The sequence below is a fragment of the Typopeltis vanoorti genome, chromosome 24 (assembly GCF_054136105.1).
Source record: "Typopeltis vanoorti isolate ZY-2024b chromosome 24, IOZ_Tvanoo_1.0, whole genome shotgun sequence".
Classification (NCBI taxonomy): domain Eukaryota; kingdom Metazoa; phylum Arthropoda; class Arachnida; order Uropygi; family Thelyphonidae; genus Typopeltis; species Typopeltis vanoorti.
In genome coordinates, this window is record NC_143572.1 from 34,431,833 (window position 1) to 34,447,992 (window position 16,160).

The 16,160-nt window shown below is 35.6% G+C and overlaps 1 protein-coding gene across 5 annotated transcripts in view; it reads right to left on the bottom strand.

The window, feature by feature from the left end:
- Nucleotides 1-16,160, bottom strand: part of LOC150093095 (uncharacterized) — a 390,523-nt gene that overhangs the window by 155,410 nt on the left and 218,953 nt on the right. For all 5 annotated transcript variants that reach the window (XM_090413295.1, XM_090413299.1, XM_090413294.1 and 2 more), the window contains one exon: nt 5,105-5,146. In XM_090413295.1, the coding sequence (XP_090269421.1) occupies nt 5,105-5,146 (42 nt within the window). The remainder of the gene's footprint in view (nt 1-5,104; nt 5,147-16,160) is intronic.

Consider the following 16,160-nt stretch of genomic DNA (forward strand, 5'->3'; position numbering starts at 1 on the left):
TTAAAGCAGAAAGTCATCATTTAATTTTGAGCAGGATGTAACTTATTGAAACAACATCTTATTGAAAAGAAAAGTGTATAAGAAAGTTTCAAAAAGACTCAAATGGACCAGCTTTCAGAGGCGAGTTATAGACTCAAATATTATTCCAGAAAAAATGAATGAGTTTGAAAACAGGAACCTAACCCTGAAGATTCAGTGACAAATCCTGAAGAAAACAGAGAGGCATGTGTTGAACTTGTCTGCAAAGAAAGAAAAATCAAAACTCCATAGTGGACATAGGAAGCTAAAGAGACAGTCATGGAAAAGAAGAAAGCATATCAAAAGTTCTTAGCAAGTAAGTCATAAGCACGTGCTCTGACTTAAAGAAAAGGTAAGAAAACAAAGCATTGTGTAAAAGTAGCTAAACAAAAGTCATCTGAAGACTTCAATAAGGGTACAGAAAATAAATATTAGGAGGATGACAAAATCTTCTGAAGGCTATTAAAAAGCTTAAAAATAGGGGAAGTTTTAGTACAATAGGAATATTTGAGATGATAAACATCTTCTGAAAAACTGATGATATCTTAGCTGTCTTGAGCAATTACTTTGAAAGATTACTTAAATGAAGCATAAGTGACAGAACAGTGATAGAAAATATTCAAGAAGGAATACAATCAGGAGTATCTATCAATACACAAGATAAAAAACCTTTAATGCAGAAAGTCAGCTGTAGTAGTATATGTTATTTGACCAGAAAAGCTCAAATATGGAGGTTTAAAGTTTACATTGGCTGCAGTGCATAATTCAGAAGACCACATCAAAAAAGGGAAATAAAACTCAAAATCTTACATGAAATCTCAGTAGGTATTTTATGCATGCATACTTGAAAACAGGATTAGAAAAATTGTAGAAGGAAAACCTAAAAAACAACTTCTGGAATATAACATGGGAATTTAGAAATCATGGGAATATAACAAGGACATGTATTTAAGTTTTGTAAATCTGGAAAAGGCATGACAAAGTGCCAAGAAAAAAGCTATTCAAGACATTACAATTATGTGATGTAAATAGAGCATTAAATTGATCAATACATAGCCTATGTTTGAATTGTAAGTCAGGAATTACAATGAGTGGCCACTTTATTAGGAACAGCATTTAATAATGAGTGGAATCCCCCTTTTGCCTTAAGAATAGCTTGTACTCTCTGCAGCATTGATTCAACTAGATGTCTGAAACGCTTCACCAGGATGTTTGTCCATGCTGTCACAATGGCATTGCTCAATTGTTGCAGATTGGTTGATAACACATTGCTGCTGCAAATTGCTCATTCCACCTTATCCCAGAAATGCCCTATTGGGTTTGAGGTTTGGGGAATGAGCTGGCCACTGAAGTGAAGAAACTCACTGTCATGTTCCTCAAACCACTTTAACATGCTATGTGCTTTGTGGCATTGTGCACTGTCTAACTGGAAATACCCATTTGAGAATGAGTAAACTGCATTTATAAATGGGTGAACATGATCAGTGATGACATTAAGACAGGCTGCGGCATTCAGGTGGTGTTCAGCTGGTATCAGGGGACTAATGAGTGCCAAGAAAACATTCTCCAGACCATTACACTCCCATCACCAGATTGAACTGTTGCTACTTTACAGGAAGGTCCATGACCTCATTTCATTACTGCCATTAGCACGATGCAGTACAAGCCAGGACTCAAAGACCAGGCAATATTTTTCCAGTTGTTGACTGTCCAGCTCTTGGTCATCACATGCCCACTACTGTACTGAGCTGATTTGACTGGTTCTGGCTCTCCTCACATGTTTCACAGTCCTTGCCAATCTTCTCTAACCTTGTGCATCAATCAGCTTATTACCGTCTGGTAATAACCATACAACTTCAATCCAACTGCTGCTGGATTGAAGTTGTATGGTTATTACATCACTATTGGTACACCATAAACACTGTTGTGCATGAGAAAGCTCAGAAGTAGACATTTGTGAAATACTGGCAACAATAATCACACCACACTCAAAGTTAGGTAAGTTGTCATGCCATTTACCCCCATTTTGATGCATCAAAAACACCACTGGACATCTTCTGCCTGATTTAAATAGCAACTGCAGTCATGTGACTCAACATTTTCATAAATGGCGAGATGTTCCTAATAAAGTGGCCACTCAGTGTAGAATTAAAAGTGGTATGAGAAGATGGTTTGATATAAAATTAGATATGAGACAAGAGAGCATGTTATCTCCACTGTTATTTTTTTTATCTATATGGATCACATTATGAAGGAAAGTGATATTAGGACTAATATCAAAATTGTAGATATTCAATTCAGCTATCCAATGATAGGTATTATTTCTGGGAAAAATATGATGTTACTCCTCTATGTAAATATTATTTTTATGGCTATTTTTGTTTAGGAGTATCCCTTTTTTATAATGTCATTGGTTTTTTACCCAGGCATTACTGATGTTTTATATGGACAGATATAAAGAATATATAGGATGAAAAAAACCGGGCATACCTTTGTAGGATGTTGTTGGCTGTCTTCTTTTTCAGCGACATCCCGGTGTATGGCGATATACGTTCATCTGCTGTTGAAGGAAGGAAGTATGACTGAACAGAAGGGGGGGGGGGGTTGGAAAAAATAGGGTTTGAGAGATGTGGGAGAATTATTGGTGAGGCATGAGGTATGTGAACTTTTTTTGAAAACCTCAGAGAATACTCTGGGATGAGGGTGAAAATAGATGTTGGAAATCCCCCCCCCCCCCACTTGGTTAGATTATAATAAATTTAGTTTAGTTTAATTCTTTATCCAAGTGTAAGCAAACAAAGTTTACGCCTGAAGTATCTTCAGAACTGAGGCAACTCGTGGTAAAGGTGACCAAGCTCTCATCACTCCTTGTCTCGGTATCTTCCATAATGCAAAGCACATCTCCTTGCGGACATGTACAATGCTATGCATTAAGGGAAGGGCCACTACCCAGACCAGTTTCGACCTTTAACGAGGTCTCGTCAGTGGCTCCTAGGAGTCTGGCTCCCACTGACGAGACCTCAATAAAGGCCGAAACCAGTCTGGGTAGATGCTCTTCCTTTAATGCTTAGCATTATACATGTCCACAAGGAGATGTGCTTTGCATTATGGGAGATACTGAGACAAGGGTCCACCTTTACCAAGAGTTGCCTCAGTCCTGAAGATACTTCAGGCACAAACTTTGTTTGCTTACACTTAGATAAAGGATTAAACTAAATTTATTATAGTCTGACCAAGTGAAAAAACTTCAACATCTTTCTCTAAATCCAGAGTAATTTAATAATAAGGTGGTACACCTTTTGGCAACTTGTATAGGTAAATATGACTTCTCCATTGCTTCTGTCCTAGTATCACCACTTCTGGTTCTGTCTCCCACTGATGAGATCTCAATTAAAGGTCGAAACCGGTCTGGGTAGTGGCCCTTCCCTTAATGCATAGCATTATACAGGTCCACAAGATGTGCTTTGCATTATGGGAGATACTGAGACAAGGAGTGATGAGAGGTTGGTCTACCTTTACCATGAGTTGCCTCAGTTCTGAAGATACTTCAGGTGCAAACTTTGTTTGCTTACACTTGGATAAAGGATTAAACAAAATTTATTATTATGTGAAAATAGAAATTTTTGGGGAAGGAGAAGGATATTATGGGATAAGATCAGGATCATCGTATTAGAACAGGGTGTGAGCCGTTTCAAGTGTGTAGTCTTCAGAGCTCGTGGGGGGAAGACCATGTGTTCCCTCAAGAGTAGGGAGTTAAATGAATAAATTTATATGGAATAAGAGAGCAATTTTCCAAAATCCTGAAGTAGCTGTACACAAAACAATGTTGAAATCAATTTTAATTTTTGTATCTGGGAGCTGGGTTAGAAATAAACTGATCAAAGACTGGAGACCACAGATACAAGAGTTGTGAGAAAAACTATGAGAGTGAACAGTGGCATCAATAGTGGAATAATATTCAAAAATGAAAATATTATGAATAGGATTTATTGGAAAAGTTGATAAAACAAGTTTTATCAACTTTATCTTTTTTTCCCCACAGGGAGAACTTCATCTCCCTCTGGGGAAAACCCAGAGGGAGATGAAGTTCTCAGTAGATTGACAGAGTGAGAAGAGCGAAATATAAGATGTGACAATATTCTATTCCTAACAGATAACAGTCTAACTAACTGGAGAAAAACTGTTCATAAGAAGAAAGTAATCAGGTAATATTTTCATGCAGTACAATCATAGTACCAGCCCTTGAAAGTTCATAAAAGGAATTTAATATAGATTATGATGTCTTGACAAAATATTGTAACTATTCCTTCCTTTTTCTGATCTCACTGCTTGGACAAATTATCTTACAACTATAATTCAGGATGATCTCACTTGTTTGGTTATCTTTGTTCTGTAATTTTATGTTGATCTCTTGTACATGGTATCAAAATTTTAATGTGCTTATTGTACTATAAGTTTACCTATAGTACATTAGCACAATGGATGGACAGAACTGAGAAAGATAACACCGGTGATATAATAAAGTTTATCAGACACATGTATTCACAAGAAAATATAATAAGTTTTATTATTAAGCTAATACTATTATAGTCCAAGTATATCTCTACTGTGGGGAGAGGGAGGTGGGGGAATTATGTGGAAAATGAAGACTGGAAGTCAAGTCAGAAGCTTTTTTTGTTTTTTACATGTGGAAGTCTGGTTTTCAGGAGTTCTTAGCATTTCATTTAGCACAAAGTAAAGGCCAATTAACAAGAAGGAAATGTCTAAATGCTTTAGGAAAAGAAGAAAATGAAATATTTGAAATGCTCATTTAAGAACTTAAATACAACACAAATTACCTTCTTCGTGATACTACTGATTAGTGCAATTTTTTTTTCTTTTTCAAAAATATATTGCCACAATTCACAATATTAAAAAATCTCTGAATGCAGAAAGCAATGCTCTTGATTCAAATAAAATCTAGTCAGTTATATAACACACACAGTGTGTGTGTGTGTGTGTGTGTGTGTGTGTGTGTGTGTGTGTGTGTGTGTGTGTGTGTGTGTGTGTGAGAGAAAAACTGATCTATTTTGATTACAGCACTTACTGGACAAACAAGAGAACTTCTTCCATAATGTTTGCAAGAAATCTATAAAAAAAGAAGAAAAAGTCAAACTTCATCTATTAGTAACACAATAGCATACAGCAGCATGAATAGAATAAATGAATTTTCCAAAGGATGACAAACCTATTTAACAGCATCTGGAACTTTATTTATAGAACATAATTTTAACATATAATATAAAATAATTAAATTTTCAGTTGATTGTACTTGGCTAAAATAATGACATAAGCTAAATGAGATCACTTAGTTTATCTCAGTATTTTGACACACAAATAACAAGATGTAAGAGTTTGTTCATTTTCGGGCTACCAAAATTACATAATCATGCTTTTAGTTGTTTTCTAGTGGACACTTAGAATTTTACTTTTTTTTTGTACAGAGTTATCACAATGTAAACTAATGCTGCAAGATAACAGACATTTTTCTCACTTGGCATAATAGTTCATTGTGGTATCCTATCTAATGCCTTTGAAAATAAACCTAATAATTTTATGGTGTAGCCATTTCACAACTGTATTCAACTCAATCATTACTTTATCACAGAAAGTGAGAACGAGAATTAACCTCAATTCCTGAGATATTCAATTATGTAGAATTTACTATCCATGTCTTGGACTTCTTTGAAGTAACAGGGCTATCTTTCACTCCCTTGGTACTCTGTTGAAAGAGCCTGGATAAGGACACAGCCATCTCTTGTACTTCCCAAACATTACCTACTCATCTAACTCTATTCTCATATCAGTGCATGTAAAATTTTAACTGCTATTTTAACTTCCCTACCATTAGTGGTCATTAAAGTTTTTTTTATTTTCTAAAAATACAATAATTAAAGTCATACTTTTTCAGTTTTACTGCTCAGCTACTTTCCTCTCATAATCTGATTTTTCCTTCGTCACTATGCTTAAAGATGCCCTGCCCTTTAAGAATGCCCTAAGGCCAAAATGATGACTTTGGATATTTTAAAGCATGTTTTCTATTCTTAAAGAGAATCAGAACAACTTGTGGCATAATCACCTCCTTTCAGCTTACAAAAATACTCATAATTGGAATAATGTGCAAACTATTCCTTGCATGCATCTGTGTGTAATATGAAGGAAAACAAACTTTCTCACTTAATAATCTTCATATAGTTGACATACTAAAAACTTAATGTTGTATATTTGTTTTAAAAGTGTTTCTCATCTAAACTCTAGTTCTGATTGGATAAAACACAGGAAAAAAAAAAAACTTTTTCACATAATATACAAACATTTGTACCCTTTTTTTAAAAAGGAAGAAAAAGAATATGTAAAATCAGCGTTTATTTCAAAGGAGAAGAAGATTATTCAAAAGTTAGTTTTATGGAAAGACAGCATTATGAATGCTGATGGGAAATGTTCACAGAACTTCTGGTAGTTCAGGACTTGACTTGTATGCAGGCCTGGCTGGTGGCGTGTGCGAAGTGTGCAATATACACAGGCGCTGCAGAAGAAAAGGCACCTAAAAGATGTCAAAAAATATGAGATAAGAGTTTAAACGAACAACGAATGGTACATATAATTAAGAATGTACATTGTCTTCCGTTCGGACCCCTTCAGACCTTCCCGGAAATGAACAAATAAATTCTGAAATTGCATCCTGGACCCGATTATATCACTGTAATTTTTGATTAAAATTTACGAAAATATACCTAAAATATCTTTATTTTTTGATGTATCATAAATCAACTTATGATTAATTGTTGAGTTCCGTGTAAGGGCCGTATCCTAATTTTAATCAGATCGGATGCAAGTGATCCGGCCCTAAAAGTCAGCTTACTACTGATAACTCATTCTTCTTGACATTCGAGCCTGTTATATTAGCAGGCTGTTAGGGTCGCGTCAGCGACACAAAATAATCGGCGAATCTGATTTATAACAACAACCTTGAAGAACTCTATGCAAATTCACTGATTACATTGAGAATACTATTGACTTTGCCTGTTTCAGTTGCTAAAGGAGAGAGAACATTTTCTAAATTACAATTAATAAAGCACTACCTGCGATCAAACATGAGTCAAGAAAAACTAAATGGTTTGGCACTCATTTTAATAGAAAATAATATTGCTCAGTCTATCAACATTGATGTACTGTGACAGGATTTTGCTAAAATGAAAGCAGATGAGTCTCCCTTTTAGCAAAATTAATGTAAAGAATATCTGAATAAATCTCTTAACTTTATATTACTATTTTATATTTTATATTTTTGCCGGCAAAGGTTGGTCGATTGGTAGAGCCTCTGCTACTAATGGCTCAGTTCAGCAAGTTTGAGCACGGTTGGAAGGGGACCAATCGTTCGATGCTGTTGACACACTTTCCCTCGATGCGTCTTTGGACCCCCTGGAGGTGTCAAATAATAATAATAATAATATTATTATTTTGAAAATTTATATAACTTGAAAAAATTTGTATAAGCAGGACTAATCCGTAGGTAACATTATACTGTAAAGCAGTTTTCATTTGTTTTTCATTTCCTGTTCGTTTTATTCATACTTTATTCAAAAAAAAACATTTTTGGTAAGGTGCCTAAACATTAATCACACACACAAGAAAAATACTATGCGCTGGTCCTTCTTTGTGCGTGTGTGTGTGTGTGTGTGTGTGCGCGCGCGCAATCTTTAGATTGATCAGGAGAAAGATGATACCTGATAATTTGGACAAAGGAGATAAGAAGAATAACATTATTGTGTCACTACAAAATGATTTATAAAAGAGTAATGGCAAAACAAGAATAAGGGATAAATTGCAGGAAGGCCTACGGGAAGAGCAATTTAGTTTCAGAAAACAGAGATCACTTGGATTTTTACTGTAAAAGAAATGATGGAGAGACAAGGAAAAATGTCTATTTGTGGCATTTCTAAATTTCAAAAAACATTTGATTGTGATGCATGAAAAAGGGCTGGCAAAGTTTGGAAAAGAGGAAATTGTTAGGATCAAGAATGTTAAACATGAAAGTTTAACATTCTTGTTAAAGTTTAGCAGTGCTTTACACTTTAATAATGGGCTACGACAAGGAAGTGGTATATTTTCAATATGGTCCATTGTGGTGATGAACAGTGCCCTAAATACTATCAATGACTAGAAAGGTAAAAAGCTTTATTTGCAGATGATGTAGTGATCTGGGTATATTCAGAAGAAGCATTATTAAATAAATTGGATAAATGAAAGAATACAAACACAGAACTATGGGTTATACATCAGTAGTAAGATAAGTGAGAACATGATTTTCAATGGGAAAGAAAATGTACAAATTAATGGTTTTGGACTTGGTGATCAAGTCCTGAGAAGAGCTGAAATATTCAAATATTTGTAAAAAAACATGTTTTCCATGCTAATCAGGCAATATTCTGGAGAAGTTCAATAGACCAAGGTTCCTTGACAGTGCTTTTAACACTATACTGAAGCAATTTACTTTGAGATACTTTTGTTGTTTTATGTATCACACATGGAGACTAACAAATATAGAATAGCAGGCTAACAATAGATACGAAAGATTTACAGACAATATTGGGAAAAACAATGAAAGACAATAAGATATATGAACATCAAGAATGTACTGAAACAGTGTTGAAGAAATGCATTTAACTTCTCACATGAAGAACCAAAAAAAAGTATGATATGAAGACTAAGAGGAAATGCCAAAATGGAGACACAGAAAAGGTGAAGAGATTAGACAGAAGATTTTAAAAAAAAGAAACATGGAATAGTTCCTGAAAAAAAAAGACTATTGGAAGACAGAAAGAGGTGAAGTTATTTTTTGCTTGAAGTGATAAGTTTTCACTTATCACTTCATTCAAAGCAAACAATGTAAGCAAACAATGTTTGTGCATGAAGTATCTTCATGACTGGGCTAATGAAGGCTAATGAAGCTTTATATAGAGGCTAATGAATTTATATCAATTGCCTTAGCATCCCATAATGCAAAGCACATATCTTTACAGACAAGTATAATGCTATGCATTATAGGAAGGGCAACTATCCAGACCAGTCTGTACCTTTACTGAGGTATGTAAAAGTGTTGGGAGCAGTTGTTGATGATCATGATGGTGCTCTACGATTGTCCAGCCACAACATCCTGATTATTCATATATACACACAAATTATTCATCCCAATTATTCGTATATACATACAAATGACATTTTACAGGCTACATGAAAGTCAGAGTTTTCTACTGTTAATGTACCAACTGTGAATATTTACAAACTTCACACAGTGGTAGCTCTGCTCCACCCTCACTAAAATGGAAATATCCACTTTCAACCTATCTAAGATTATTGTGTCACTGTACAATGATTTATAAATGAGTAATGGCAAACTTATAAAAAAAGAAAACACAGTGATCAGCCTACTCATGAGGAGTACAAAGTGCAAGCAACAATGCCGACTAGTTTGGCAAGAATGGATCAATCAGATTATGAAAAAATTAGCTAAGTAAGCAAAAATAACCCCCAAAAGAGTTTTCTTCATTATGCAGCAAGTAAGATGAAAAATGACTATAGTAGGATGATTTTACTCAATGCTGAAGGTAAAAAAGGCGACAGAGGCAAAAGAACCAGTTGAGTTGCTGAGTGATCATTCTGAGTGTATCATCCAGGTGGAGATTTTGCAGTCGCCGATGTGACAGAGATGAATATCAAAATTGAGGTAGATTAACAGGACGTGGCATGTATACCAGTATACTGTGTGAATGTGATATAGAATTGCCATTGCCTCTGATGAAGTTGTTCAATCTAAGTCTCAGCTCTGGCTAGGTTCCAAGGGAGTGGAAAGAGGCTAAAATAGTGTTTTACATAAAGGTGGCTCCAAGACAGAAGTGGCAAACTACAGACCAATTAATATATCAGGAGTGGTTGTTAAAACATTGGAAAAGTTGGTGAAAGGTAAAATACAACAAGAGGTGGGTAGGAGCACGATACTCTATAGTGGACAGGATGGCTTTGTAAAAGGTAGGTCCTGTCTTAGTAATTTATTCACATTTTATAATAACCTGACAGAATTTGATAAAGGAATGGCTGGACCATGAACTTTGCAAAGACATTTGACAGAATACCATATTGCAAGAGGGGATATATTCAGTTGTTTACTGATGATGCAAAACTGGGAAAAGCGATAGTTGATAAAGGTGCATAGATATCCTGCACAATGATTTAAATAATTTAGCATTGTGGACAAAGGATAATGATTATCCATTTAATGTTCAAAATATAAGGTTGTGCACATTGCATATGGTGTATTATATTAATGGCACTGGACTGCAGGAAATTGATGACGCTAGAGACCTGGGGATAATGTAAGACAGAGAATTGAAGCTCATAGTGCATATAGCAAAAGTTGGTAAAATAGCTCAAAGTATTACTTGGATGTTGAAAACATGCTAACAACAAAGATAGGGAAGTTATTATCCCTCTTTATAAGACTATGATTTGGCCAAATCTTGACTATTGTGCACACATTTGGTCACCTAGGTTTCTTGGGGACTAGGAGTCCCTAAGAAATTACGAGTGACTAATCTGGTGACAGATTAGTCACTCGTAAATCCAATGGCATAGTCAAGTGACAATTCTCTTGCACATTCACGCAGTATACTGGCTTACATACCATCTCCTGTACATCTACCTCAATTTTGATATGTATCTCTGTCATATCAGCAATTACAGAATCTCCACCTGGATTCAGTCTGTGGAATGCTCCCTATGATCACAGGTTGAAGGTTTGTGGGTTACAAAATTTAGTTAATAGGCAGGAAAAGAGGGGACATAATAGAAACTTGTAAGATATTAAATTAATTTGTCATATATTGAAATTTTTCAACATATAATAAATAGAGAACTAGGGCCATCTGTGGAAGTGTAAGAGCGTGGTTAGAAGGGGGTGTGTAGACCAGTTTTTTTTTTTTTTGCATGGAGAATGTTGAATGAGTGGAATGGATTGCAGAATTAGTTTCTGCAATCCATTCCACAATCCTGCAATCCTGACAGTGAATGAGTATAAAGAGAGATATGACAGTTTTGTGTATATAATAGTTAGTCTTGGACTTCCACAATGAACCTTCAGACTCCATGGGGATGCTATGTAGTAATAATCATTAAAATAATGAAAATTAGATTGCATATCTAACTATAAGAATAGGCTAGGTGGTAATATATTATGTTTAATACATAAGTGCCAGGAGCATCAGAAATAAAGGGGTTGAGTTCATTGCTTTATTGAATATGATGTGGCCTAAGATTGTTGGCATTAGTGAAACCTGGCTATCAGATTTAGATATGATAACTGGGATCGAGTGTAATGGGTATACTATTTTTAGGAATGACAGAAGACATAGGAGAGGAGGGTGAGTACTACTAATGATATCAGATGACTTAAGTCCAGTTAGGGTAGAAGCACAAGAAAAGAATGTGCCATATAGCGGTCAGTTTGAAGCTATCTGGTGTGGAAGTGGAGGCTAACAGAATGAAATATATGGTGGAGTGTTGCTACAGACCTAGTGGCTCAGTTGCATGAGATGAAGAAATGCATTGCCAATTTAGCCTTATGGGTACTAAATGAGTGATCATTATGGATGACTTTAATTTTCCAAACATTCATTGGGTAGAAGAGAAATCTCATGATAACAATGAAGAGGTATTGACTGAATTGTGGTGAGACAACACTCTCAAGCATCATGTGAAAGAGGAACTCGAATCAAAGAGTGATGGATTTGTTCATAGCATCAGAAGGGGTCTCTGTTAAGAATATGGTTATTTTACCACCAGCTGGTGACAGCGATCATGCTGTGCTTTTTTGAGAAGTATCAAATTATACTGATGTTTCCATTAGAACAGGTTACATGCTGAACTAAAATGGTGGAAATTATTTACTAAAATAAAGAGCCAAAAGGCTTCACTTTGGTGAAGCAAATTTATATAAATTAAGTGGATATTAAATCCAACATCATTTCAAAACTGAATACAGAAACTATAAATGTTTCGTGGAAAAATTGAACAGAGAGTTTGTGGGAATATACTTGCCACCGTACTAGTTGCCCTAGCCGAACCTTATAGGTTCGGCTAGGGCAACTCATAGGAGACACACACGCCTGTATATTCGCCTCCTGTTGGTCAATTTTGATAATGTTTAACTAGTCTGACAGCTGTTTCAGACTCATTGGTTTTCATTAGAGACCAGGTAGAAACCTAAGAGAGCAAAAACTCTCAGTATTAAGAAATTTGAAGCATTGGAGAGGTGTATTTTCCGTAAGCGAACTCTCAGTCAGTGAGTAAACTATTTACTAAAATAAAGAGCCAAAAGGCTTCACTTTGGTGAAGCAAATTTATATAAATTAAGTGGATATTAAATCCAACATCATTTCAAAACTGAATACAGAAACTATAAATGTTTCGTGGAAAAATTGAACAGAGAGTTTGTGGGAATATACTTGCCACCGTACTAGTTGCCCTAGCCGAACCTATAAGGTTCGGCTAGGGCAACTCATAGGAGACACACACGCCTGTATATTCGCCTCCTGTTGGTCAATTTTGATAATGTTTAACTAGTCTGACAGCTGTTTCAGACTCATTGGTTTTCATTAGAGACCAGGTAGAAACCTAAGAGAGCAAAAACTCTCAGTATTAAGAAATTTGAAGCATCGGAGAGGTGTATTTTCCGTAAGCGAACTCTCAGTCAGTGAGTAAACTATTTACTAAAATAAAGAGCCAAAAGGCTTCACTTTGGCAATGCAAATTTATATAAATTAAGTGGATATTAAATCCAACATCATTTCAAAGCAGAATGCAGAAACTAAAAGTTTCGTGCTAAAACAGACCAGAGAGCTTGCAGGAATACACTCCCCACCATACTACGAGTTGCCCTAGCCAAACCTTATAGGAGACAGGCACACTCAAAGCACCCGTATATTCACCTCCTATTGGTCCATTTTGATAAGGTTTCACTGGTCTGACCGCTGTTTCAAACTCATTGGTCTTCGTCAGAGACCAGGCAAAAACCTAAGAGAGCAAAAACTCTCAGAACTAAGAAACTTGTTTGTCTACTTGAGAGAATCTAAAAGAATTTTATCATTATGCCGCAAACAAAAGAAAGAATGAATGTGAAAGAATAACTTTATTGAATGCAGATGGTACTCTAGTGTCAGAAGCTAATGAGATTGTTCAATTAATGAGTGCTCACTTTGCTAAGATATATCAACTAGTGTATGTAACATGGTGCACAGTGCTATTGCTACATTGAATGAAGAGCTAGGGTTCATGAAAATGAGGTTGAAGAGCTGTTGCATAACCTGGATAAGAACTTGTCAATAGGGACAGATGGAATATCAGCCTGTTTACTAAAGGAATATTCAGCTGAATTGGCTAGGCCTTTCACATGTTTATATAACATGTGAAATCACATTTGTAGAAATGGGTAGACAAACAAGTTATAATCGGCATGGAGCAGCATGGGTTTACTAAAAGAAGGTCATGTTTTAGCAATTTGCTCATATTTTATAAAAATGTTAGAGTCGACTGGGATAAAGGGAATGGATACACTATGATAATGCTGAAAATTATGATCAGCTTAGAAGAATACTATCTTTGGTCCAATGGTATCAGTTACTGAATGGGAAAAATGTCAGCGATGCATTTGAATCTTTGAAAAAGTGCTTAAATGAGGCAGTATCTGAATCCATCTCTTGTGTTCAAAGAATAAATAGGTTGGGAGTGAAATGGATGTGCAACTTATTAAGCAGGAGATCCACAAGAAGAAAATGATATGGAAAGAATATCATGAGAATAAGGGTGAGAGGAGTTATGAAATACAGTCATATCTCGATTTACGTGAATCCGGAGTTAAGCGGTTTCTTATATGTACGTATTCCCATCCTGCTTCACGCCTTATCACTAGTCGTATCTTTCCGGTGCTGGCCGCATTCGCCAGTGTCGCACATGCTGTGAACAAGCACTGACGTGTTTCACGTGGTCTCCATTCATACACGATTTTTATAGTCTACAAACCTTGTGATTGTTTAATGTTATGTTCTTGATAAAAATTTTATCACATAAAAAATAATAATGTCGTCCAAAGGAAACAAGTCCGATTCTTCTACAGAAAGCAAGAAAAGAAAAACATTGATTTTTGAAACAAAACTCAACATTATTAAGGATTTTGAAGGCGGAATGAAAATTTGTGAGCTAGAAAAGAAGTTCGATCTACAGGAATCTACAGTAAGAACAATCATAAAAGAAAGGTTTACAGATTTTGGAGGACATAGATTCTAACGAGGAACGAATTGTAGCCACAAGGTAAAGAATAAAAAAATCATTAGCTTGCTATGAAGAAATTTTGATTGACAAGAAAAAGACATTATGCCATCAGACGAACCTATTAGATTTTATGAAACCATTGACATTGAAATAACTTTCTTTTATTTATGTACGAAAAACTACAATTATGATTATATTTCTTAAAAAATACAGGTGTTTTTGTAAACCTTTGGTCCCAATTAACTAATATTTCGTATGTTTGTATATATAAATTACATGCAAAATAATACCCAGAGTTATGCGAATTCGACTTACGCGCTTTTTGTTGGTTCCACCTACCGCGTAACTTCGGGGTACGACTGTATATATAAAGCTCAGGCTAGAAAAGTAATGAGTATTGTACAGAAAGCTAAATCACAGTAGGAAAAGAAATTGCCCATTCAAACTAAAGAGAATCTAAAAGAATTTTATCATTATGCCGTAAGCAAGAGAAAGAATGGATGTGAAAGAATAACTTTATCGAATGCAGATGGTATTCCTCTAGTGTCAGAAGCTAATGAGATTGTTCAATTAATGAGTGCTCACTTTGCTAAGATATATCAACTAGCGTATGTAAGATGGTGCGCAGTGCTATTGCTACACTGGATGAAGAGTTAGAGGTTCATGAAAATGAGGTTGAAGAGCTGTTGCATAACCTGGATAAGAATTTGTCAATAGGGAAAGATGGAATATCAGCCCGTTTACTAAAGGAATATTCGGCTGAATTGGCTAGGCCTTTCACGTTTGTATAACTCGAGTCTCAGCTCAGAAATGGAAGGAATGTATGACAGTCTCATTGTACAAGGGTGGTGTAAAAACTGATGTGTCGAACTACTGACCTATCAGTATCTCTGGTGTGGTAATGAAGATTTAAGAGAAGTTGGTAAGAACTCGCATAGAGAAATGGGGACAAACAAGCTATAATCTGCAAGGAGCAGCATGGGTTTACTAAAGGAAGGTCGTGTTTTAGCAATTCACTCATATTTTATAACAACGTTACAGTCAAGTTGGATAAAGGGAATGGATACACTATGATAATGTTCGATTTCTCTAAGCCATTTGATAGGATACCACACAGAAGGCTGATGCATAAACTCGAGAATATGGGATTGGGATATAAATTCTTGACTTGGATCAGTGGACGGTTGACAGACAGATATCAAAAAGTGGTATATAGTGGATGTGAATCTGCCACATTTAAGGTGACGGTGGTGTATCTCAGGGTTGAGTTCTTGGGCCATTATTGTTAAATCTATACATTAATGACATCAGGCAGGGTCTAATATCAACTTCTTACGAATTAGGGATGCTACTGATATTCAGCACTTACAAAATGATTTGAATCCAATTCTTGATCCTGGTTCTTACCAGCCTCTCCAACACTTTAACCATGACATCAGACACACACAGACAGATGCTCGAGTTCTATCACCTCCATTATGAAGCGGCATAATCTTGCCCTCCTATGGTTATATTGTTAAGTGATTAAGTGATATTGCCTCCTGCTCAAATGGTAGGTGAGTTTTCTGGTTACTCATTAAGGCTGTTGGACATAACTTCTGACCTTCCTTGTTTCCACCTTTATCATCCTAATGGTGACCTCACCCAAGAAAAAGGTAAACCTTTTGACATCAGTCTTTTCCTCCAACTCTTGTTTAGACAAACAAGGTAAGTCACTCCCTACACTACCAAATACTGTCCAGTAGGACATCAGAAAAATTCTAATTAATAGCAATAAGTCT